Source organism: Rhipicephalus microplus, chromosome 3 (genome assembly GCF_043290135.1).
Source record: "Rhipicephalus microplus isolate Deutch F79 chromosome 3, USDA_Rmic, whole genome shotgun sequence".
Classification (NCBI taxonomy): domain Eukaryota; kingdom Metazoa; phylum Arthropoda; class Arachnida; order Ixodida; family Ixodidae; genus Rhipicephalus; species Rhipicephalus microplus.
The window spans coordinates 107,329,274-107,353,012 of NC_134702.1; the positions used below are offsets into that span (position 1 = coordinate 107,329,274).

Genomic DNA, 23,739 nt, shown 5'->3' on the forward strand with positions numbered 1-23,739 from the left:
GCGTTGGAGTCAAGCGGGAAGAAAGGCTCACGGCGGTTTTCATTGGTGATATGCGTCCAGCGGCGGCAATACCTTGCGACGTGTCCGGGGTATCGACAAGCGTAATATATCGGGTGATGGTCGAGGGTGCGCCACGGGTTGGCGGTGTTAGTGCTGGTCCAGTGAACTGGAGGTGGCGGATAGCTCGCGCAAGGCTGGAACAGAGGCGCAGGCGCCTTGCGAGTTGGCATGGCTGCAGCCACGGCGTAGGTGAGAGGAGCAGCCACAAGATTATGCTCGCGAGCAGCTGGTAGGGCACCGGCGACCTCTCCTTGAATGACGCCACGAAGAGACGACGGTAAAGTTTTGATAGGTTCCGGTGTTAAGGGCACCAAGGAAAGCTGTCGTGCGACTTCTTCGCGGACAAATGCTTTTATTTCGTCTATTAGTGACGCTTGGTCATGACCATTGATCACATTCGACAGTGATGCCAAATCGTGCGCTGGAGGACGTCTTGTCAGAGCTCGCTGCTTCCGCAATTCATCGTAGCTTTGGCACAGGCTAATTACGTCGTTAACCGTGGTCGGGCTTTTCGCCAAGACTCCGGGATTTGAAAAGCGTCGTCGTCAATCCCTTTGAGGATGTGCTTACATTTTCCAGCTCCCGTCATTGCGGCGTTCACGCGTCAGCACAAATCGACGACGTCTTCTATGTAACTTGTGAAGGTTTCACCCTTTTCTTGTGCGCGTGTGCGTAAACGGTGCTCGGCACGAAGTTTTCGGACGGCAGGTCGATCAAAGACTGCTACAATAGACGTTTTAAATTGCGGCCACGTTCGGACATCTGCCTCGTGGTTTCTAAGCCAAAGGCTGGCTACACCCGCGAGGTAGAACGACACGCGTGTCAATTTGTCCGCGTCCGTCCAACTGTTTAAAGCGCTCATCTGTTCGCTGTTCGAAAGTAGAGAGCCAATCTTCAACGTCGTTGTCATCTGTTCCGCTGAAGATTAAAGGCTCCCGCCGAGGAACACTGCCTGGACAGGTGGTCGGAAGGAGATGGAAGCGTACATACCACCTGTGTGTGTGTGTGTGTGTACATGCGTGCGCTCGTGTAACAAAACACATTAATAATTATGCACTTAGTGGTTGAAGGGCGCACTAGGGGCAGGATTTCGCTATCGCGTTCAACTCTTAAAGGCAAAGCTTAAGGGTTTTCCAATTTTCATTCTCTCCCCAGACAGAAGACTATCGTCTTTCGACGTCCTTTGCAGCAAAGTGTGGAAACACGCAGCCAATATTTCCTGTAGGGGGATAACAAGAAATCATGTCGCCTCATAATTAGAGTCTCATATAGAGTCCTATAGAACGAAATTCTATGATGTCGTATGACGCCAAATGGTCTTCGCGGTTTCGAGGAGCGCATCCACCAAGTTTTTTGAACGCACCACTGGAATGTTTGCAGAATTCGCAATCTTGTCCAATCGTTCACGAAGACGAGTGAATAATGATTCTGCTCACACGAAAATTTAGCAAAAATTAGTAACATTCCTCTGCTTTTTAGGAAAAGAATGGTTCTCGTTTCATGAAATTAAGTAGGTATCAAGAATCATAAAAAAATTGGAGGACGCTTGAACTTCGATCACCTTCAGGAGCAGATTGCCATAGCTTAATAGATCTCCTGCGCATTGCCTTCCGAACTGCTATAGCCTGCTTCGGCTCTCGGTGCATGTCACAACTATGCAGTAAGAAAACGAACGACTGTGCTCGTATCAACAGTTTTCAATAGGGAGTGGCTTGGCGGACGCTCCAACTCACTCTTCAAGAACAGAAAGCTATGGGGTGATCTGTACCTGTTCTTAGCCTCTTCTAAATCGCTAGATTTGGCGTACATCAGGCGTACACCATGCCACAAGAAAAGTAACATCTGTGCGCGTAGCATAGGACTTTTCAAACTACCCTAGACTGGCAACTGCCAGTACAGTCGAGAAGGGTCCAGCACGCCATAGTTGTTCCTCTTGCGGATTGGCCACTACGAGTCCGTAAGACAACGCGTGTACCCGTGCAGCTTGTTTGACGCTGTTGCTGTTAATGATGATTAATTTTGCTTGAACTCTTTGAAAGTGGTGTGTTTTTGAACCACCCACTCATTGCGAGCCTGGTGTGATTCTACGACTCTGCCATGCTGTATTACATGCGTCAAGGAGACTTGCTACGTGGCATTCGTATAGAGTTTCGGGGACGGAGAACCTTTATGTTTCGGCTTGTCGGCGTGTCATGTCCTGGTCACGGCCCATCATGAGCAAGTATGCATGCGCCACAAAACTGCATAAATTCTACTAATAAGCGTCAGTAAAGCAAAAATATAAAAGGCTACAGCTGATCCAACAAATAGCTGACGACGTATCCGGATTTATATTGTTAATGAACAGCCAATCTTTAATTCCGTCTCGAAAATGATCTCGAAAGTCGAGTGTTCTCCTGTAAAGTATGCTTTGTGTCATATTGACCTGTGTAACACGAAGACTGCTTACGGCGAAATCGCAGCTAATGGGCAATGAGAAAAGATGAAGAACCTTATAGTAAGCTGCATTCTTACGAAGTTTTCTGACGACATCAGTGGAGCTTGAACACGCGTCTTTACATGCCTGGTTTCAGGCATGGAACCACGACTGCTTCGTCAAAATAAGTATCTCTCAAAACAATGTGGTGCAATGCCTCGGTTAGTTTGTGCCTTACACAATCTGGCACATACCCACTCTGGTGGATTGGCCAGGATGTCGTAGTTTTAAATTTTGTAGTTTTTTTAACAATGTCAAATGATTAAGAAATGAAAATTAATAAAAAGGAAAGCTTGGGTAATACATAAAAGCATTGTGATTTCACTGTGCGGTTGTGCTGGACCACACTTCGAAATTAACCTGATCATACCAATCTCAAATGTGTTGAAGTATAATGAATTTTTAAATATATGTATACTTCCTAAAGAATATTTGTGGTAGCAAAGATTGTCGTGGAGTGCGTTTAGCAGCTTGAATGTAACAGCAAACAGCATTAAAAACATTCCTTTGGCAGTGTCCTAAACCTGAGGCACTGAAGCTTAGTATAATTTCTTCCTCTAAATTTAGGCCTACTTCTGAAAGCGGAGTAATAAGTAGTCTACTTTTAATATATGTGTACTTGCGACATGTAAAAAAAGCAATGTTCAGTTGACGCTTCTGAAATCACAGCTTTGAAAACGGCACCCTCTTCCCAAACGTCGCAACTGCTGATTCGGTATTGAATACATAAGTTATTCAGTGCATATGTTTAAATAACACAAAGTAATCAAATGCTTTATTGAATTGTTAAGACAAAATTTATTCTGACCACTCCTTGGCACATAATTCTTGAACATATATAGCTACATACAACACCACAAGAGCATGGTTAACGAGGATAGTGCGTAACAAGGAACCACTGCATAGGGTGCCTTGGCAAGCATTAAATTCGTTGTTTGTTCTCAGATTTTCATTAAATATGAGACAATGTTTGTGGAAGACCATCCATCAGGCGTTATCAGAACATCAGCTTGACCTTGAGCAACAGTCATCAGGAACGTTCATCGACATCGTCAAGCACTTGCAAGGCAATTCAAGGCACCCACTTATCAAGAAGGTTTGTGAAGTGATTTTTTATACATGCATACACTTATCCATTACTGCTGGATCAAGCGTGTTCTCACAATTTGAATTTCACTTTCTATATATCACAGCAATATATGAATGCTCCAAATTCTTGTTTTTTAATTAATCTCACTTCAGTATGCTGATAATTTTCACCACGATATTTCACAGATTGCTCTCCAGGATGACGTGCAAGCCACTGCACCTCGTGTGAATACCTGTCCTGAACACACTTGCGTTTATGCTGGAAGCGCTGAGCAAGTAATCTGGAAGTCTAATGGAAACATAGAGCGGACCCCCATTTTTTGCCTGCGGACATATGTCATCAAAATTCTTGAGTACCTGCCTACTTTTTCATCAATCCTTGCCCTGCTGCAAAAGGTTGCCCTGCCGGACACAACCGTGAAGAGTTTTCCTTTGCTGCTGAAAAAGAAGAATGTGTCGTTCCTTGACGTCGTTTTCCTTGTTAGCTGATATTTTTATGCTGGTGACAATGCAGCATACTAGCGTTGCCTTTTGATTCCTTGATAAAACATGAAGGGCATTTTAATAAAGAATGTTTTGAAGGTATAAACTATGTTCTTTTTCGATTTATGTATACATTTTCAAAGGTTACATTCCTAAAGAAAAGGGCGTAACTTATATAAACAAAGCTAAACCTTTATTTTGTAACCAATAAATAAGTTACAACAAATTGAAAAGTTACACTGATGTAACTTTTAGGTTTTATGTGTACAAAAACATTAAAAAGTTCACCTTTGCAATAGGTTACCGTACTTAAAGTGCAGTAGCTGCCACCATTTCTTGATCCTTGTCACAGCCTGGGAAGGAAGGCCTTAGGGCGGTGCCAAAGCATGTCGTCAAGAGTAATAATGCGATTATACTTGTTGTAACTGTAATCAATTGCCCTCTCCGTGGACGTATCTTGCTAAAAACTTCTGTACTAAAGTTTCGTAATTTTGTTATAGGTTATTAATCGGTCCCTGTGTTCCCTGAGTGAAGTCCAAGTTTTTTGGTCTTGAAGAGCACGGCTAGAAAGTCCTCTTGGTGATGCCCTAGCCAAGTTCAATCCACCATCCTTCATATGTGCAGGAAACCGGTGCACTTTGGTTGTCTCACTGTTGACCTTGACTATTACGGGTTGATACGTGTGCTATATCTTTTCTAGGGGTCACGGAAAATGTGTCCACAGATATATATAAGCCCAGACGGCAATGGCGACTGCTACTTGTTATATTACTGTCGGGGCCTTGGTACAGATGATGTCATTTCATAGGTTGCCTTTAATGTGCACAACGATTAAGGTATACAATAACGGGCATCATCTACACAAGCGGGCTTCATCTACGCATAACAGGCATCATCTACACAAACAGGCGCAAGCTGCACTGCAATGTCTGACAGCTTCGAAATAGCTTTATGCTTTCTCTTACTCTTTCAGCGTACATGTCACTCTAAACAGAGAACAGAATGACGACACGGTCTCTGTGTCCAAGTCGTTTTTCGGTTGTGTGGTGCTTTAGGCAATGCGCTAAAGTATTTAAAAAAAGATTTACCAACATGCCGAAGCCTACGCTCAGTTAAGCTTTAGACTGTCCCGATTAGAAGGCACGCACGACGCGAGTAGAAAAGTTCATTATGGAACTAATGCGAGTACCAGCGATAATCCTGAATTTTTATATTACTCGTGTATGAGCAACGACGTGTACCGCCAACTAAAATATTTTCGACGACCGACGCTCTTAGGTGCTTACTCATATATTTTTTGGACACTATAGCCCACCGTGGTAGCAGTGCGTCCAAACCGTGCATGTATATAGTACATCTGTGCCCAAGTGATCCCATCAGTGCGTTTTGAGATGTGTAAAGGAGACCACCATGTATTTTTTTCTTTTTTATTAGAAAGTGCCGGCCGGTGTTACAGGTGACATCTGCACATCTGCTCAAAGAAGGAGTCTGGTAACCACGGTTATTTAGCGCAGAAGGCACTTAGCGACTGCAACGGCAGCCGCAACAATAAAAGCATTGCCGATGGTCTTCGGCATCACCTCGGACACGGTCTGCAAGTCAGGATCGTCCCGAGGCACTTTCACACCCAGCCGATGAAGCAGCTCCTGGACCCACTTCTGGCAGTTGTTTTTCAACAGACGGTAGGGGCCCGAGTCACACATCTGTCGCATGGCCAGGTCGATGCACCATTCCGGAACTTGATACTTTCCGAGGTACTTCTGCGGAGTTAAGGAAAAAACGGTGTGCACTTAATCGCTCGCTTTCCTTCTTAGACACAATAAAAACGAAATAGACCAGACAATCATGTCCAGGAAATTATAGAAGATGTAATATGAAGTTTTTTGTAATGTAAATGCGAAAAAAGAGAAGTGGATGAAAAGATAACTTGCCGTGGACAGTGACCGAACCTGCGACCTTCGAATAACGCGTCCGATGCTCTACCAACTTAGCTACCATGGCTATACTTTCCTTCACATAATTGTCTGTTATATCTCATTAATTTTGCAGAGTAAGAGTGATGCGTACACGTCTGCAGACATTACGGGAAGGACAGCGAATGAAATAACATATTCAACCATGACGACAACGCTTATATCATTTTTATTATCCCATAGAGAGAGAGAGAGGAAAATTTTAATTAATTTCTGGTAGGCTGCTGAGCTGTGCTTTCACCTACAGGAGTTAACGAAGAAACCGAGTCTCACGAAAGCTTCCACGGCCTGCTGGATCGCCCAGAGTTGCTGATCCAGGTTCGAACTTTGCAGTGCATTTCAGCTACATGCCCAAGGTCTTCAGTGGAGGAGACCCTATGAATTGCAGATTAATGCTGTACATGCTCATTGGATATAGTCAAGAGTGGCTCTTGTGGTACAGTACTGGCATAGATCAGTGCTATAGACTTCAGCTGCCCAAGAAATTATTGTATCAGCCTCATGGGTGGTCATAATCTCCCTAATTCTGTCAAAAGAGATGTACATAGCCTAAACTAAAATCAGGCTAGCTTGGTCATTATGCGAGTAGCTGGTTCAGTGCACTGAGAGTCAATGCTATAGCCAAGGTTAAAGGTGTAAGCGACAACCAAGTCACCTGCGCGTGGGATGGCTAGTTGGTATGTATTGTTCAGGCCATAGAGGAATATATAGCTGAAAGCACAGTAAGGGAAAAAGAACAAATTAATTGCCACAGCAATGGGCACTTCGGGTGTTTTTAAGAGCGGAGTTCTTTAAGCTTTTCGTTCCGCCGGGTATATATGTGAGCACAAGTTATCATCATCATGAACCGGTACGCACTAACCCGTGCGTACCGGTCCACTACTTGTGCACCATTCCCACAAACTGTGCCGATTTGTCCGGCGTGGAATTAAAAAAAAACTATGGTGAGCGAGTATGTTACGTGACTAAAACAACGTAGCACCACGTAGCAACTAAATGCACCACTAAAATCAAGTAAGCGTTAATAATCGAGTGAAATCGGAGAAGAATAGCCAAGCGTAGCCATGACAAGTACTACGATAGCAAAAAAATCACCGTCTCTAGCAAGCGTTTGACATTTCCAGCAAAACCTAGCAAAGTCGAAGACTTGCTCCACTGTTGCTTCTAGACTTGTATAAAATAATTCAAGCTGTGCACTTTTTTTGCCGTTGCCGTTATGTTCCACATAATGTCAACATGCAAGTCGTATGTTCTATGTGCGAGCGAAAGCGTGCGAGGGCTGCCGACAATCGCTGCTCACAGATGTAGAGCTGATGCACGATTGCTTTGTTCTCCTAAGATTGCTGCGGCTTCAAATACCTGGCAAGCACGTTTGTTACTGTAGCGATAATGGATCGCATTCTGAGTGAAGTCACAATAACTTGTGTTGCGTCTTGAGAACCACAATATCTTTGGTGATATTTAATTGCTAGCCCCGCCACGGTGGTCTCGTAACGAAGGTACTCTGCTGTTGACCCATAGGTTGCGGGATCAAATCCCGGTTGCGGCGGCTGCATTTTCAGTGGAGAAGAACATGCTGTAGGCCTGTGTGCTCAGATCTGGGTGCACGTTAAAGAACCTCAGGTGGTCGAAATTTCCGGAGCCCTCCAATACGGCGTCTCTCATAATCATATGGTGGTTTTGGGACGTTAAGCCCCACATACCAATCAATCAATTACTCAATAAATCCATTAATCAATCAAAATGTGTAATTGCTACAAACATTTTTTATGCTTCTCCGCTTATGCGCATTTATGTATAGTCGAGCGCGATTTGAAAGTTATCACTTGAGCGTCGACGAAGAGCTACAACAGTACAATGTTATTGAATCCTATTTGGAGGAAAGTGTGGTACTAGGCAATTAAGCTTCCCTCAGTCATTTTCCTTTTTCTTAAGCTGTGAGGACTCCAGTCAAACAAAGGCGGATTTTAATTTTTTTATGACAACGCAATACATTTTGTCAATTTATCAAGCCATGCAAACGAAACAGTGTCAAGCACCAGCTTTAGTTACCAAATCTTTCCCAGCCGTTTTGTTATCGTCCTTCAAAATGAGAGTGAGCGGAGAATAGACTTGATCGGAACGAATGGAAAGGTTAAAATAGAGAGAATGGGTGCAGAGTTTCACGTAACTGCTGTAGCGTGGAACAGCCAACGAAGTCTAGAAGATTCAGTAATCTTGATTTACACTGGTCTGAAAGGAACCGCCAGGCTCCTGCTCCGTAGACCAGTCAACACTCGCGCGGTGGCCTTCGTGTCCCACTCGATTGTGCAGTTGTTTTCTAGGTGTACAAGCCTGTACCTTACACAATGAAAATTTCAGCCATCGCTAAGGACTGTTTGTCCCTGTTATTCATCTTACGTCCTTACGCTCGCTCTGTTTCTTTCACATATTCTCAAGCAGTTAAGTTGGAACGCTATCAGCTTCCAGTTTTATAGAAACGACGGGGAGGGCGTTGCTGGCAACGCGGTCTGAGTTCTGGCACACACGACCCCTGACTTCGCATCCGAAAAAATCTACGCACCACATGAATGTTGTCAAAATACTGCCTCTCGACCCCGACAACCAACAATCCTCGCCTGCGATGCTGTCGTCCTCGCTAAATGGTTTTGTCGCATCGGAGCCATTACTCGGAAACCATTCTCTGTCAAAACAGCGGGCATATCCGAAATTATTACAGGACGGCGCCAATAGAAGGAGAGGAGGGAGGAAGAAACACGCAATATTGCGTGTTGTAAAAGTTACCAGCGAAAGCTTTTGGTTGAGGCAACGAGTATTCCTAGCTTAACGCTTCGCTGCCACTGCTTCGCACGCTGTGCCACAGTTCTGGCTTGCCAAGCCTCCTGTGACATAGCATGTTTACTACACCTTTGTTGCAAGCCATATCGGCAGTTCTTTATAGCCATCTCTCCGCACTCAACTGCTGCAGCGACCGCCGGCGCGTGGTGCCTGTTCACTCTCCCCACACCATCCGCTAAAGGAAGGGTCGTCTTACACTCATTCGAAAACCAACAAGGTGTTTTGAGGTGCCGGCGCAAAAAAATATATACAAAAAAGAAAGTTCCCACGGCTAGATTTAGACTCGGGCCTCCCAGTACAAAAACCCGCTAGATGCTCGTTTTATTCATTTTATTTAGTTGTGTATGTAGCTGCAGCGCCAGGATGGCTGCAGGTGTACATGTAGACTACTCACGTATTGAAACAGGACATTTAAGGGTTTAGTAACACACGTTATGAAATACCTAAATTGTTTCCGCCATCTTCAGTTCAGCTCATATCGGCGCAATTTCGAATCTAACGAGTAGATTAGATCCAGCATTACCTTCAGTCTAGATTCACTTCAACATTGAGTGGTTATCTAGAATCATTGAGCATATCAATCAAACTAAAAAAAAATACGTCGCGTTTGAATACGTGAGTACTGTACATGTGTACATGTACAAGGGAGGAGGTGCAAAGCTCTCAGGCCACGCTGCCATAGAAATAAATGGGATAGTGGCCCACGAACTTTTGACCACCCCCTTACCTGCAAACAAGAGTACACGCATACACACATGAAGTAAAGATGAATGTGGCAAACACCAAACCACTCCACAACGAGCATATGACTGAACAAGCAAAATAGATCCAAAGCCTCCTAGAACTCGAGTTGGTGTTAATAGAACGCCCTTTAAACGCGTTGTGCAAAGCAAGCAAGCGCGTTCAAACGCCCGACACGTTTTCTGCAAGGCTGAGAGTTAGTTTTTCAAAAATTTACCTCATGCAAGCACATGCACTGTGCGCATGGGACACGGATATCCCATTCAGACCTCGCACACGCGACGGCATGCATAGAACGACCAAATAAAGATATCCGATTATCATTACCTACTTGATTACCTAATTGCGCACCGAAGAGAGAACTAGGAATGATCATAGTGTCCGAAGTGGGTGCGAAAGATGCAGAATTACTACACAATTCCTGCCATAGGCACAGGGGAGAAGCCCCCCCCCCCCCCCCCCGGTCACCAAAGAAGGGCACATAATAGGGAGGGAGGTGTTACAAAGTCAGTCACCAATTGCAGTCACATACATTGACGTAATAGGTAGGGAGAGGAGGAGCGCTGCGACTAACCTTCGCCCTCATGAAGGGGAACCCAGCGCACGAATATGGAATTTCCTGCTAAAAGGCCGCGTACGATTTCCTACCGTTTATATGGCTGTTATGTCCCACCATAGAGAAATAAAGGTTAAGAGTGGACACTCCCGTAGACCCCAGCGGCCCAATCGACCCTAGCACACCTAGTGGTTGGTGAGAGCAAGTGGCGTGCGCTTCCTGTTTCGGTTTCACTGGCGCAAATTTTGAATTACTTTGCATAACCGACGTTTGGCTATGACGAAAGTTCATAATTTCAGACCACTATTCATCGCCCAAATGGATAGTTTTTGTAGGTCAATTTGATTTATCGATTCCCTGTTTTGTTTTGTTCAGTGGTTCGTGCGAGTCGGTCGTGACGTATTTTTATTTCGATTAAGTTATAATAAAAAGAGATGCAGGTAATGATAATTCACTACGGTTTTATTCATCGCGCTTGTGTTTTTCTTTTGGAACAAGTGATCAATGTATATATCAGTCAAAGAAACAGAGCATCCGCAATGTTTTATTCAAAGGCAAGGTAGAGTATGAGAATATAAAAAGCACAATATGACAAAGGTAGACAACAAATGCATCTCGCCTTACAAATAAATTGTAACAAATATTGTAACAAATACATAGAGAACACAGACAACGCACACATCGCTAGAGTTGGCAGAAGCCGAGAAGCTGGTGAAGTATGACACACCGGGCCAGTGGGTAAGTAAGGATCTATGGCAAAAACACAGCGCACAATGCTGATGAAGAAGGAAGAAGTGACATATACACAGCAATGAAGTCGCGAATCACGCCTGGGGTTAACCGAAATAATGCATAGAAAAAAAAGAGCGCACAGAAACCACACGACACAATATAGCAGAAATGCAAAGGTGCAGTGTGCTGGCTGTGCTTAAGAACAGCTAGTCCAAAATGAAAAAAAAGCAGACTTAATGTCTGCTTGTCCTCAGAAAGGTAGGGCTTTGCAGCTTGCTCACTACGTGAAAGACAAACTTTATGCTACAACACTGGCAGGTCTTGTGGCTTTTGTTATGCGTTGCCTTCATCAAAAACTTAAGAACCCAAGTGATTTGCGTCTGGGTGTTGCTGTGACGCTTGCGAGCTAAAATAGATTGTAGTCATCACTTTATCCAGAATTGTGGACCTTAATTGGTGCTACGAGAGCAGTATTACAGGGCTAATAAATAGCAGAAGGAAAACACTTTGGCTCATTATTTTTCACAAAGGCTCTACATCGTACGTTTTCACTCGCAAACTATATAAAAATAAAATGGCAGCGTCCGCAGCCCCATCAAACGCTACAAGTTTGGGTATTCTTTTGAAAATTTTGATGGGCGAGATGAGGAGGTTGATGAGAAGCTGAAATACGAAAAGCGTGATAACGTGAACCGTGCCCACTTCATACTCTGTTCCTTACCCGCTCGAAGACATTTCAACAAGCGGTTTTGTTATCGATATATTACTTGAGCTGGAGAGACAAAGCATACACAGTGACCAAGCGAGCCACAGTAAAGTGTACAGTTCGCCCGCATTTGCTACAAAAATACAGACAGGATACCCAACATTCTTTTTAGGGTTATGCAAATCACTTCGAGCGAAAACACAGTGTCCCTACTCCTCATAGCGGGTAACCTAAACAATGTACGCAACGAAGGAGTGGCTAGTTCAGTTGAGCTGAATATAAGCATATAAGACCATAATGAAGTCTGCTGTAACGAAGTAATAACATAACAAAGCTATTGCAGGATTCGGCTTAACTCGAATACTTTAGTGTAAACCCGCCGCTAATTGCTAACCTTTGAACTTGTCAAGCTGTATGCCTGAGATTGAAGACTGGAACCTAACCCTATCTAAGTTTCGGTTCACAAAACGCACATGCCAACATAAACGAACCCGGCAAAACAATTTCAGAAACTTCGCGCGACACCCAGCAGAGCACAAATGAAAATCGCCAACACTTGACAGATGGTGATACAAAACATCGCACACTTTCAGGTGATGTGCAGTGGCCTCAATTATGGCAAGAAAGTGAGATTCAAGTTGTTGTACGTATGCAAAAGCTACTTCTGATGGCACAGTGAGATTCCCAAGAAGTTTGCAGGGGAAGTGGTATGCTTTTAGCATTGTGAAATACTGGTGGGTACCCTTAAGCGTCTCACTGTCGTCTTTCAGTAACTGTGGGCAACTACAACCGTCACATGCATTCCGAAGGAAGTGTTTGATGAGAAAACCAGCTACCTAATATGCAGCGGAGTCATCGATGATATGGGAGTGAATGTTTGTCGCAAGTTCAGAGAGATCGTCTAGAGCGGGAAAGTCGTCAGGCTGTGGCTGTGCACACTCCTCATTATCCACAAGAGACGCACTGGTGAGGGAGAATGGCGAGAGCTGCTCTTGGAGGAGGTCACATTCATCATCCTCGACATTTCCGTATTCTGACAGCTTGAAGAGTTTTCTTGTGCAGATGTGCTTCAGGCCACAAATAAATTGTGCTACATTAGGGTTGGTGTTGCAACCCTGTTTTTGCCTAATGTGGCCAAATATGTTCTCCAGAGAATCCTGTTGAAGCCTGCGTGTTAACAGGTATTCAAAATTGTAATTTTTGGAGAGGTCGTCCCATAGTTGACAAATTGCCTGAATTGTAATTTGCCAACCTACGATGGTTTGTGGTTGACGTCTGCCAACAAACTGCCATGATGCAATCCAGGGAAGCTGGCCTCGGAGGAAGTCAATCAGCTCTGAATCATTTTTCATGATTGCATGCCGCAGCTTTTGCGAAGTTCTTTTTTTACTCGAGCTGTTCAAGGCATCGAAAATCCTGTCCGTACGATCACAAAATTGAGCTGTAGTGATGGCCGAGGCAGGCAGCACCTTCGCATGCACCATTGCCGTGATAGCAATCGAAACTGATGCACTGAGGACCTGAGTTGCTCTGCTGACCTTCATATTAGAAAAAGGTTTCTGACGAACGTGCCCTTCAGTCAACTTTGGAGCCAATCGCAACCGCATCTCATGTGAGGATTGGTAAATGCTTACAATGTGCGACCAGTTAACGATGTCATCCCCAGTGTATAACTTGTGTGCTTGGACGTTGCGCGTTGTTTTAATTAAATGCGGAACATCAAAATGTAATATACCCGCTCACCATTAACTTCAAAAAAAAAAGGCTTTGCTACAGTCACTCTTAGTTGGTTAGCGAGACTTACATTTGAACTGCCCTGGTCACAAATGACTGCTTTCACTGCAATATTAATGCTCCTAAGCTCCTAAATGAGTGACACCAGCAAGTTATCCATAACAGATGATGGTGTTGATGTGTGCCCTATAGTAAAAGCAACCGGTTGAACCCACTTTCTCGAAACGCCAACAAGAAGAAAAACCAGTGCTCGATCAGCGATGGTTGAAGTGCGATGAGTGCCATCATCTGTAAAACCCTGGACAACGTCTATTGCAGCATCATAGTACAAATTCATTTTGAGTGCTATTTCGTCGAAAACTAAAGCGCACACTCGGTCCCGTTCATTCCAAGCTTGAGTATTTGTTGCAATGGAAGAAAGGATTCCTGGAATTATGCTTGGAGTCATCTTTACATTAGCTCCTCCTTAATGAACGCCGGGAGGGCAAAGAAAAATATGGAGCCAGAAATCGGTATGCTCGCGGACCTCGGAAGTTTAAGTGAAGAGCGAACTTCTTGAACCACACGGGAAACCGCTTGCCCTTGCGTTTGGGCCTCAAGCGAACATGTGCAGAAAGAAGTTTAAAAACCTCCTCGGTGACGTGCGGTCGGATAACTTCAAGGGCCTTTGAAGTCGATGACGGTGCTTGGTGAGGCTGTCTCCGCAGTCTTTTGATAGTTTTCCGCTGTGCTGCTACTTTGGCTTGCAGATGTTTAATGGTTTGCTTGTACTTCATTGATGGAGACATTGTCGCTGGCACACAGGAACGCACTGCAATAAACAAAAAAATGGATGTAAAAGCGAAGAACAACTAATCCCATACGAGCACTTCCCTCGCCGTTTCAGACCCAAGGTGCACAACTTTCTGTGGTGCAAAGTTTTCGATTCCACTACCTAAAAACAAACCATTCACAATGTTGACAATGCACAAAAAAAATGAAAATCACTGAGAGCCCACCCTTACATTTTGTAAGTGCACACGTAGTGTCCTTTTGAGGATAGTTTCCTCAGAATGTCCTAAACATAAAATAGCACATTAAAAACAGCTGCAATAAAAGCATAGTCACCATTTTCTCTAGGGCACTCAGGCGTGGAGCTGTTGGCGGAGACGTCTTCTGGAGGGTCTTGTGAAGCTTGTTCAGTGCCTCGGACAGTGCTGTCGGAACAATCTTGCGAGCGGCCTGCGGAAGTCTCTATATCAATCCACTCTGGTGTTGAAGTGAACATACAACTTACCGGTCACACAAGTTCCTTTTGTGACAGCTGAACGACTGGTTAAGGTTTTCTCCGGCAAGACGAAGCCAGCAGAAATTTTTTTCACCAGCTACAAGGGAGCTGCCACCTGCAGAGGTTTGGTCAACAGTCAATTTGGGTAAAAAAAAAGAAATCGCGACACTGAACGCACCCTGTTCATCGGGGCACCTCAATGTGTGCGAGCCGCTTTTTGAAGCCTCTACCGCAGGTCCTGAAGAAATGAAATTACGACAATGTGTCAGTAAGAGGCTTAAAATAACACAAACTGAATCTCATCCGCACCTTGCAGCGCAGCTTTTGCAGCCATGTCACAGTCACTACTTGAAGCGATGCTCAGAGAACCTGCATATATGTGCAGTTGGTACAAGTTACAAAGCTTGTAGCATGGGGAAACTTAAACAGCTCTTTCAAACGCATAAATTAGTCGAACGTGGAAGAAAAGAGAAGGCACCAACTAGGAAACAAGTAATTTGTGATTTTTGGAATTATCAACAGTGGCAGCTTTCACTGATGAAAGGTATACGTACATGTGCACTCAGGCTTGAAGATAACGTGAAATAGCCCTTTAAAGTCTTTCATAACAAGTTGCGCAGGTCCAGAGCATCAAAAAACGACAGAAATGTAAAGCTGCTGTTAGGAAGGTAATAGCCCACAATTCACAAAATTTAAGACTTTTCAAGTGTTACTTCTATAGTGAGGTTTCTCCATCGGCTACAAAGATCTTCACGGTTAACTGTCGCCACTGATTCAATACAAGTGGCTTCTATTGCACATATTTGAGTTTCAGTCAATCACTTACATGGTGCAGCTGGTTGCACACTGGGAACAGCCATTCTTGTAAGCCTTGTGTGCCCAGGGTCCATGAAACTTTGAGCAGTAAAATGGTCGCTACAAACCCTGTACGTTGCGTACAATGGGCTGGCCGGCTTACTCAGGAGATCATCGCGTCCAGCATACTGCATCCATGCTTTCATCCTGCATTGGCAATGAACTATCAGCTGAAAGGAGAAGTGCTTGAATAGTGATTTTTTATTGTTACCCTCACTAAGCAAGTACGAACAGTAAGCCTAAAGACATGCAAACCATACAAAAGCTTTAACACACCTGCCGTCCCGTGGTATGCGGAAGAAACTCGTCCCAGGCTTCTTGTGGGTTCTGCCATTGTTGAAGCACCACGATACACAGCAGTAGCTGCCGTAGCTTGGACCGCCGGACGGCATGGCATCAGCGCAATCTGAAGTTAGTAAGTGGATGCTTCGCTGTCAAATTACGAAAAAGATATGTGCACGTCATAAGTGTACCAGCAAACCCCTTTGAATGATTAGCTAATCGATGCACAATACAAAACCAGTGATACATCTCTGACCCATAAAACTCTGACTTACAAAGATATACGTCAAGACCACGTACAAAGATATTCAGAAGTTTCCAGGCCGCTATCCCTTGTAATGCAATGGTATCGCGGCCTGGGAACTTCAGAACATCTTCGTACGTACGCAGTATCAGCAGTACATTGGGAAGAAAAATTGTAGTTGAAATTTATGCGGTAAAATTATATTGGAAACGTTAAAAAAATTTGTGAGCAGCTTGCACTAGTGGCACAAGGCTAGCGAAAAAACGAAGATGATGGCCACTTGGCTAGTCCAGATTTGCCTCCGGCACACCAAGAATTATTCGTGTTCCGAGCCTTCGGGAAACGCGTCGTGAAGCATGCGAGGCCCAGCGAATGATTCTCAATATTTTGCACCGAGTCACCGAGCCTATGACCTTGCTGCCCAGCTATGCTCAGCGCACAGACGCTCGCGTCCGTGGCAGACGCAGCACGCGTCGCCTCGGCTTGACGCCGTGCCGCCTTTGCTATATTGCATACGTTGCACAATGTTCCCGTCTAGCCGCCGCATAGAGCCCCAAACTTTCTTTTTAGCGAACCTCCCAGTACTTACAAGCTTCAGAAAAAGGTTACAACTGCGTGAATGAGACGCCACGTAAGAAACAAACTCGCACACACGAAGCGCAACGTGTGTGTGTGTGCATCTTTCTATGTTTGTTGCATGGTGTCTTGTTCGCGCAGGCGTAACCGTTTTCTGAAAAAATGACCCAACAAGACCAACAACATGTCATTCAACAAGCTCCGCTTGAAAACGTGCCTCACCTGTTATCTCACGCACAAAAACGCCGACGCAGCCGACGTTGACGAAAGCGACGAAAGCTTCTCGCTGTCAGTCATGCATGGGCTTGTCGCTGGGTAGATGGTGTTTATGACAGTACGGCTGAAGAAAAATTATCGCGTAAGGTGTGGTGAATAAATCGTTTTTATGTATAAAGAACATACTAAATATGGGCGTATAATTATTAATTTGTGAAAACAATTTTGTTGCATTCATTATAACTGTTTTTTTTTTTTGTGCTTGCGCTCTCCGACGTTTGGTGAGAGCACTATTTCGTTACGTAGTCGTGACGCACTTCCTGAGGCCAGGTTTCGCGGAGTGTCCGCTCTTGTCTTCTTCTTTCTCTATGGTCCCACTACCCAGCATGCATGTGTGGAGCTCACCTTGTAGGCGTAAGCGCATGACCTACTACACTCCTGACCTGTTCAGATAGCGGGGTTCCTATGGGAGCGCGTGTCCCCGCTCTCGTTCAATCGCTCGCCGTAGGTGGCGCTACCTATAACCTGTTCGTCTGCTTCTTTACGGTTGTTTTGTAGGCGCTGGTATAAGAATGCCTGCTTTCTGTGGTGAACTGTCGGCATATATGTGACTATTTCTTCCCATACATTGCTGGTCAAGTAAGCTGTTCAGTGCGCTTAAGAATTTATAGCACACTGGTTGACAAACGTGGAAACCCGTGGATTTACATGATTTTGGACAGCCTATGCGTTGTCGCGTGCATTTTATTGCAAAAAAAATTCTGAATGTCTTTTAGTATTATTATTTCTGGATATTTCTAAATTGTGGATCATAAATTCGCTCTACGAGTGCTTTGTTGGTTAAAATTTGACTACAAAGAGTGAAGGTGACGTCAGCGAACAGGTGCTGCCTAGCGCCACGCCGCTCGTAGGTGACGGCCCTAGCGGCAGAAGGTATGAACTAGAACGTGGGCGCTGGAAGAGGTGCTCTCTGGGCAGGTCAGGAGTAGAGTGTACTAGAATGGGGGAGTGGGTCCACTGTGGCCGGCGGCAAGCGGTGCGGGTGAAGCAAAAACGGCGGAAAATTTGGTGGCGCTGCAGTAGCCTTCTCCTGAAGTGACGTCAGTTTCGGCGGGAGCGTGCGAGTCGTGCGGCGGTTCGGGCCGCACGACGCGCTGGCGGGGACGCTGAGCGCTCGATGTTGTCGTCTGCTCGACGCGCCGTCGTCTGTTCGATGCACCGTCGTTCGTGCGCTGTTTTCACAATTTGTCTCCTGGTTCTTTTTTTACACATTATTAGAGACAAAAACAAGTGACATGAAATAAAATGTATGCTTTTTTTCGTGAACGCGTAGGTTTGTATTTCCCTTTGAGCAAAGCCGTCTGGACAAAGAATACGCGGCAGACGGCACGTTTGCGTGCGCAGATATGTGTCTGCTGGTTGCATAACGGAGCGTTCCAAGCTGCTTCAAAAGATTAGAGGATGAGCACGTCTAGGCGTAGAAATTACTGTTGTGTCGTAGGCTGCCAAACCGGATACAGCAGAGTTAAAAACCAGCCCAAGCTCTCACTCTTTGGAGTACCTCAAGACGAAGAAAGACGCCGGCTATGGGACCAGAATCTCAACCGCGCTGATCGGCCCTTGCAAGTCACCGATGCCATTTGCGAGCTGCACTTCGAGCAAAAATACATACTAAGGCAATATGTACATATTATCGAAGGCCGAGAAGTATATATAGAGCGGGGAAAGCCGGAACTTCGCAGTGATGCTGTACCCATAATTATACCTCATCTCCTGAAGTGTCCTGACGAGCAGCCCACACCGGAGCAGTCAACGAAGAAGAGAGCGGCTTCACCACCAACCTGTGAAGACCAGCCGTCAAAAAGAACTGCGCTGCAATCAGTTGAGCCGCAACTGAGATTTGAAGATTGCGAAAGTGCGAGGCAAAGCGACAACGCATTTGAACTTGAAGACGTTGTCCGGCCAAACGACCACTGGGCAATGCACAAGTTTCGTCATTATGACGGAATTGCTTATGTTTCGGCCTCCCTAAGTCGTGAACTCGTAAGCATCGAAAAGACTGTGCTCATGAATTACGGTACCGACCGGAGTGAAGTGATTTGTCGGACATATGTTCGGAAGACGCTGATCTCCGAAAAGGTCGCCTATAACCTTGAAGATGCCAAACAAGTCCTGGACTGCGCAGAATCTCTTCACCCTTGCAGAGGAGCAGGTAGGGCGAAGGACTTCACCTATGACGTTCTTACGAAGAAACTGGAGCAGCAAATCTCTCATTCCGACGGCCTTGTCTTCAGTGTCACGTGCAAAGGAGCGGTTAAACAACAAGGTGAGTGCGGCGAACGTTTATTGAGACGTCACTTGTAATTGTACAATTAATCAATCAGTAACCTGTTTAATGCTAGAACATTTGTGTGGCCCCTAATTTTTGTAGTACTCATTAACATTTACGAAAGAATAGTTTGCCTACAGAAAGTGAAAGTGCATAAATTGCGTTTCAAACATGCATGGTAAAAAACTGGAAGCTCTTCATAATTTTTTTCTCGTATACTTCCAGGTTCTTCATGCATTTCATGCAAGTACGTGAGGAAAGTAATACTCACCAGAAAAAGCTACCTAAAACGAAAAGAGCGAAGAAACTCAGTCTCCACCAAACTGCGGGTCCTGAGTCAGAGAAACAAGCGGATGGCGACAAGGCTGTTGGACATTGCTGGTCGTCTCGAAGAGATGAGGGCAAACAATGCGAATGTCGCGGATAAAATACTAGAGGATAAAATATCGTCACTACCGCGAAAGCAGCAGGCAAGTGTTCGCGCTTGCTTTCAAGCTGCCAAACAAACCAGCAAGCAGGGCATGCGCTACAATCAGGAGTGGATCCTCGAGTGTTTACTCATGAAACTAAAGAGTCCCCGGCTTTATCAGCACATCAGAAAGAACGAAATTCTCATGATGCCCAGCAACACTACTTTGAAAAGATACTTGAGGTCATACGAGTCGGCCTTCGGTTTTAATCAAGCAGTAATGAACACTCTAAAGAAAAAAACCGCGAGCATGTCAGACCTCGAAAGACACGGCGGACTATTGGTGGACGAAATGAAATTGTCAGAACATTTCAATGTGACGGCGTCTGGCCAGATTCAAGGCTTCGTGGACCTTGGAGAATTTACGAAGCCCGAAGACAAGTACCAGCAATGTGATCACGGCATGGTCATCATGTTTGTGCCTTTCGCTGGAAAATGGAGCCAAATTGTGGGCGTTTTTGCGACAAAAGGAAATGTGAGAGGAGACATTTTATTGAAAATTCTCATGGAAGCTACCATCCTCGTGGAACAGGCGGGCTTGTTCGTCGACCACATCACTTGTGACGGAGCCCCCTGGAATCGAAAAATGTGGAAGCTAGCGGGGGTGTCGGCGTCATCGAAGAAAATAAATGGCGCCATACAGCATCCTGTCGACGAGATGAGGAAATTGCACTTTATCTCCGATTTCCCGCATCTGCTAAAATGCCTCAGGAATGGTCTTCTCCAGAAAGGCTTTGCAACACCAGACGGATTGGTACGTATAGATTCATGGTTGACATTTTACAAAGATTGTGTTTTTTGCATACATTGCATTACCTCAACCTATATTTCTAGGTGTCTGTGCATCCGGTTCGGGAGGCGTACCTTCTAGACAGAAGTGTTAGGACACTGAAAGTTATGCCCAATTTGACCGAGACGCATCTGGAACCAAACTCATTTGAGAAGATGAGAACCCCTTTCGCCTTCCAACTATTCGGTCCATATGTCCTACGGGGCCTGGCCTTCTACAAGGAGGACATCGAGAGAAGGTGTGGCAGCATCGAGGCAACTCAGCTGTTCTTCTCGTGAGTTGCGCCTACGTTCCAAATGAATTAAGTGTAATCGTAAACATCTCAAACGCATGATGAGCGCTCTTCTGACATACATTCTTTTTGTTTATTTTGCAGGAAGATCCAACGACTGATCACCGTGATGACTTCCAGGTTTCGGGCCGAAGCGCTTCTACAGACGTGGCATTCCTGTCCAATTTTCTGGACTTCCTGAATGACTGGGAATCATTCAGTGACAACAAGCGGCACTTTCTCAGCGAGTCCACTGCCATAGGTTTTAGGGTCACTATAGCAAATACCCTTTCATTGCTGAAGTACCTGACAGAGAGCGTTGGATTCAAATATCTCATGACATCTCGACTTAGCACCGATCCCGTGGAACATTTCTTCGGCATCGTTCGCCAGTCAAGTGGCTGCAACGCGCACCCCTCTCCGGATGAGTTTCTAATAACCGTCAACTGCTTGTCCTTTTATAACTTGGCGCACAGTGTGGACAGCGCAAACGCAAACCCTGACATGATAAACGCTCTTGTCACTGTGCATGACAGACAGGGTCTAAAGGTCACGCACAAAAAAATTGATGATCTTATATCACAGGGAAAACTTGGCGAGGTCGAAAGCACGATTGCCACGATGCCAGAAAAGTTTGCTGACCACATCGATGTGACTTTGGAGAAGAGTGACTCGAGACTCATTTACTACACAGCAGGGTACGTGGCCAGAAAGTGTGTATTGAAGTTGGCATGCGTACAATGCAAAGAAGTGCTTCTGTTTGAGAAAGCTGTCGCGGTTGCTGAACAGCTCCCTTCGCAATTCACGGAGCAATGCGACTGGGGTGGACTTCTGTACCCCTCACGACAGCTGTATGATTTCATTGCCTCACTTGAAAACTTGTTTACTGAATGTTTCAGTGTTTCCATGTTGCACACAGATAGCATCTCTGACATCCTTTCATTGGTGAAAACTAATTTTCTGAACTCGAAAGCGGTCGGCTGTCCAGACCACAAAGATGCAGTGAGCACAAAGCTCGTTTCGTTCTACGTGCTCACTCGCCTTCACTTCTTAGTGAAGGGAATGAACAGGGAAAACGCTTCGAAACGAGCGAGAGCAAAACACTTAAAGCTTAGCAGGACAACATAGAGCCTGACGTTCCTTGAGCGACGGTGTCGAAGTCTTTCGATGATATTTATTTTGTTTTTTATATTTATGCGAAAAGCTTGCGCAGTCAATTTAAAATAAAATATTTTGCGCATATCACTTCTTTATTGGTGTCTTTCAGACTTCCTATCTATAGGTGAAAACACGTTCATGTTTCGAACAAATGTTTGCATGGACACGTACCGCAGGCACGAAGAGAAAAGGTAAAATATAACATATTTCATTAATACCTACAACGTATACCAGCACTAGATGCCGAACAAAAACTCATCATAAAACCACCGCGACGGACGTGCGTCCGCCCTATAAGTCATTTCCTACGAATAGCACAGTTGCCGTCCGATGTGACTAAACTTCCTTTGCCAACACCCTCACGTAATCGCAACAGGACTGGTTCAGTTTTTCAATAATATCACGCGTCCCTAACGAATAGCTGCAAATTTGCAGAAGGGTTCGCATACTTTAGCTTTAATTCTCGTGATAACAGCTGGTAACTTTAGTCTTGCATCATATTCAATTTGCTGCCGTGAGTCTAAATTTGCACCAAACGCAAACTTACTTATATATCCCAGTTATATTGACATTTTTAAAAGCATCGCAGTTAATGCTCATATTACACTTTCGATGCGTACGTTTTCGCAAAAGCCAAATTCAACTTACGCTCTTGATTGTAAACAATTACCGTGGAAATCACGGTACTTGCGTGCGTGACTACCTATACGAGCAGGGCGTTTCGCAATATAAACATTTAGATTTTGTTGAACTGGCGCGGAAGCACGGTGCGACGCCGTTCACGGCCACGCACGCACGAACGAAGCAACAACGCTGCGAGACTGCGCCAGACGCGCGAGCAGCACGCGAACCGCGCGAACTATCAGACTACCCACCCGTCGCGAACCGCGTGGCAAAGGGGACTTGTAACCATGGCAACCACGGCTAAGTCTTCAGGTGAAGGCGATGGTAGCGCCACCTGGATTTTCCGAAAAAAACGCCTCAGCGTGGAGCCTTCAGTGGACCCACTCCCCCATTCTAGTACACTCTAGTCAGGAGTGTAGTAGGTCATGCGTAAGCGTACTTGAAGACAGCCCGCTTCTTCCACGACTTGCGTCCCGTCAGCTCTCCGGCGTGGTCTTGGTCCGCGTCACAGAGAAGAACCTCATCTTGGCCGTAGTCGAAGATGACCAGCCAGTGCTTCTCCCACGAATCGCCGTACGCGCTTCGCGACGCTGACGCGAAGAGCGTCGCCGGCCATCCGGCGACCGCATTTCGCAGTGGCGCGCGGCACAGGTAGACGTCGCAGTGGTTCGAATGCAGCTCGATCGACATCCCGCGTTTATACATCTTTACTTCTCAGATAGTGGCGACTTCAAGCAACGTCAGCGGCAGGTTTCGGGATTCCGACGAAAGCGAACAGTGAGAACAGCGTTCATGTTTACGCGACTATCAGCGAACGGTGGTGGTGGTAGTGGTTAGAAGATGAGAAAGGCACCTAATTTCTGCAAGGCTTTCTGGGCCGCGTTTGCTGCCACCGGGTGGCACGAACCTTTTCGAGGCAAAACGGTTCGGTTCACCCAATAGCCGCTTAAAACCGGCTTGACTTGGCTGAAAACGTATGAATAGACGGCGACAGAATCGCCGTGTTGGACATTTTTTTGGGGGACGTTTAGGTGGTGGGAACGAAAGGTCTAAAGTTCCTCACTAGCTTGTGAGGATCTTTACCGTGCGGTGACCTTTACCATTCGTGAGAACCGCCTCTGCGCATGAATACGTGGTCTCGTTCTGTAATACTGTCTATAAGCAATGTGGTAACGACTTACCCGATCATGAACACCGTGTGTTATGCTATTTGTGGATGTATGCCGTACGTGTATGTCTGGTAAGTGCGTGTGTAGCGTAAGGATCGATG

General features: G+C 45.4%; 2 protein-coding genes across 6 annotated transcripts; both read right to left on the reverse strand.

The window, feature by feature from the left end:
* Positions 1-5,519: 5,519 nt before the first annotated feature.
* Positions 5,520-23,461, reverse strand: LOC119159978 (uncharacterized). Of its 3 annotated transcripts, none has more exons than XR_012894341.1 (2): positions 17,234-17,391; positions 5,520-5,868 (listed from the first exon to the last, which is right to left on the reverse strand). XR_012894341.1 is itself a non-coding variant. In XM_075890124.1 (2 exons), exons 1-2 carry the CDS (start codon positions 23,172-23,174, stop codon positions 5,781-5,783), a joined length of 354 nt encoding a protein of 117 aa, XP_075746239.1. In that variant the 5' UTR covers positions 23,175-23,461; the 3' UTR covers positions 5,520-5,780. The 3 variants fall into 3 exon arrangements, 1 of the variants encoding a protein (XP_075746239.1); XR_012894340.1 differs by lacking the exon at positions 17,234-17,391 and adding an exon at positions 9,988-10,114; XM_075890124.1 differs by lacking the exon at positions 17,234-17,391 and adding an exon at positions 22,909-23,461.
* LOC142803865 (uncharacterized) lies at positions 10,661-16,929 on the reverse strand. Of its 3 annotated transcripts, none has more exons than XM_075890121.1 (8): positions 16,835-16,929; positions 15,787-15,916; positions 15,482-15,657; positions 14,965-15,024; positions 14,834-14,893; positions 14,665-14,770; positions 14,496-14,609; positions 10,661-14,199 (listed from the first exon to the last, which is right to left on the reverse strand). In XM_075890121.1, exons 2-7 carry the CDS (start codon positions 15,900-15,902, stop codon positions 14,567-14,569), a joined length of 561 nt encoding a protein of 186 aa, XP_075746236.1. In that variant the 5' UTR covers positions 15,903-15,916; positions 16,835-16,929; the 3' UTR covers positions 10,661-14,199; positions 14,496-14,566. The 3 variants fall into 3 exon arrangements, with proteins under 3 accessions (XP_075746236.1, XP_075746238.1, XP_075746237.1); XM_075890123.1 differs by having other exon boundaries at positions 15,787-15,941; positions 16,835-16,920; XM_075890122.1 differs by lacking the exon at positions 16,835-16,929 and having other exon boundaries at positions 15,787-16,821.
* Positions 23,462-23,739: the final 278 nt, after the last annotated feature.

Excerpts from the sequence above, each read along its gene's own strand:
- LOC142803865 (XM_075890121.1), bottom strand. The coding sequence starts at position 15,902 with ATGCCGTCCGGCGGTCCAAGCTACGGCAGCTACTGCTGTGTATCGTGG. Across the intron at positions 14,771-14,833 it reads GAGGTGCCCCGATGAACAGG|GTGGCAGCTCCCTTGTAGCT; the intron begins GTGCGTTCAGTG and ends AAACCTCTGCAG. Across the intron at positions 14,610-14,664 it reads AAAAGGAACTTGTGTGACCG|GCCGCTCGCAAGATTGTTCC; the intron begins GTAAGTTGTATG and ends AGACTTCCGCAG.
- LOC119159978 (XM_075890124.1), bottom strand. The coding sequence starts at position 23,174 with ATGTATAAACGCGGGATGTCGATCGAGCTGCATTCGAACCACTGCGAC. Across the intron at positions 5,869-22,908 it reads AAGAAGCGGGCTGTCTTCAA|AAGTACCTCGGAAAGTATCA; the intron begins GTACGCTTACGC and ends TTAACTCCGCAG.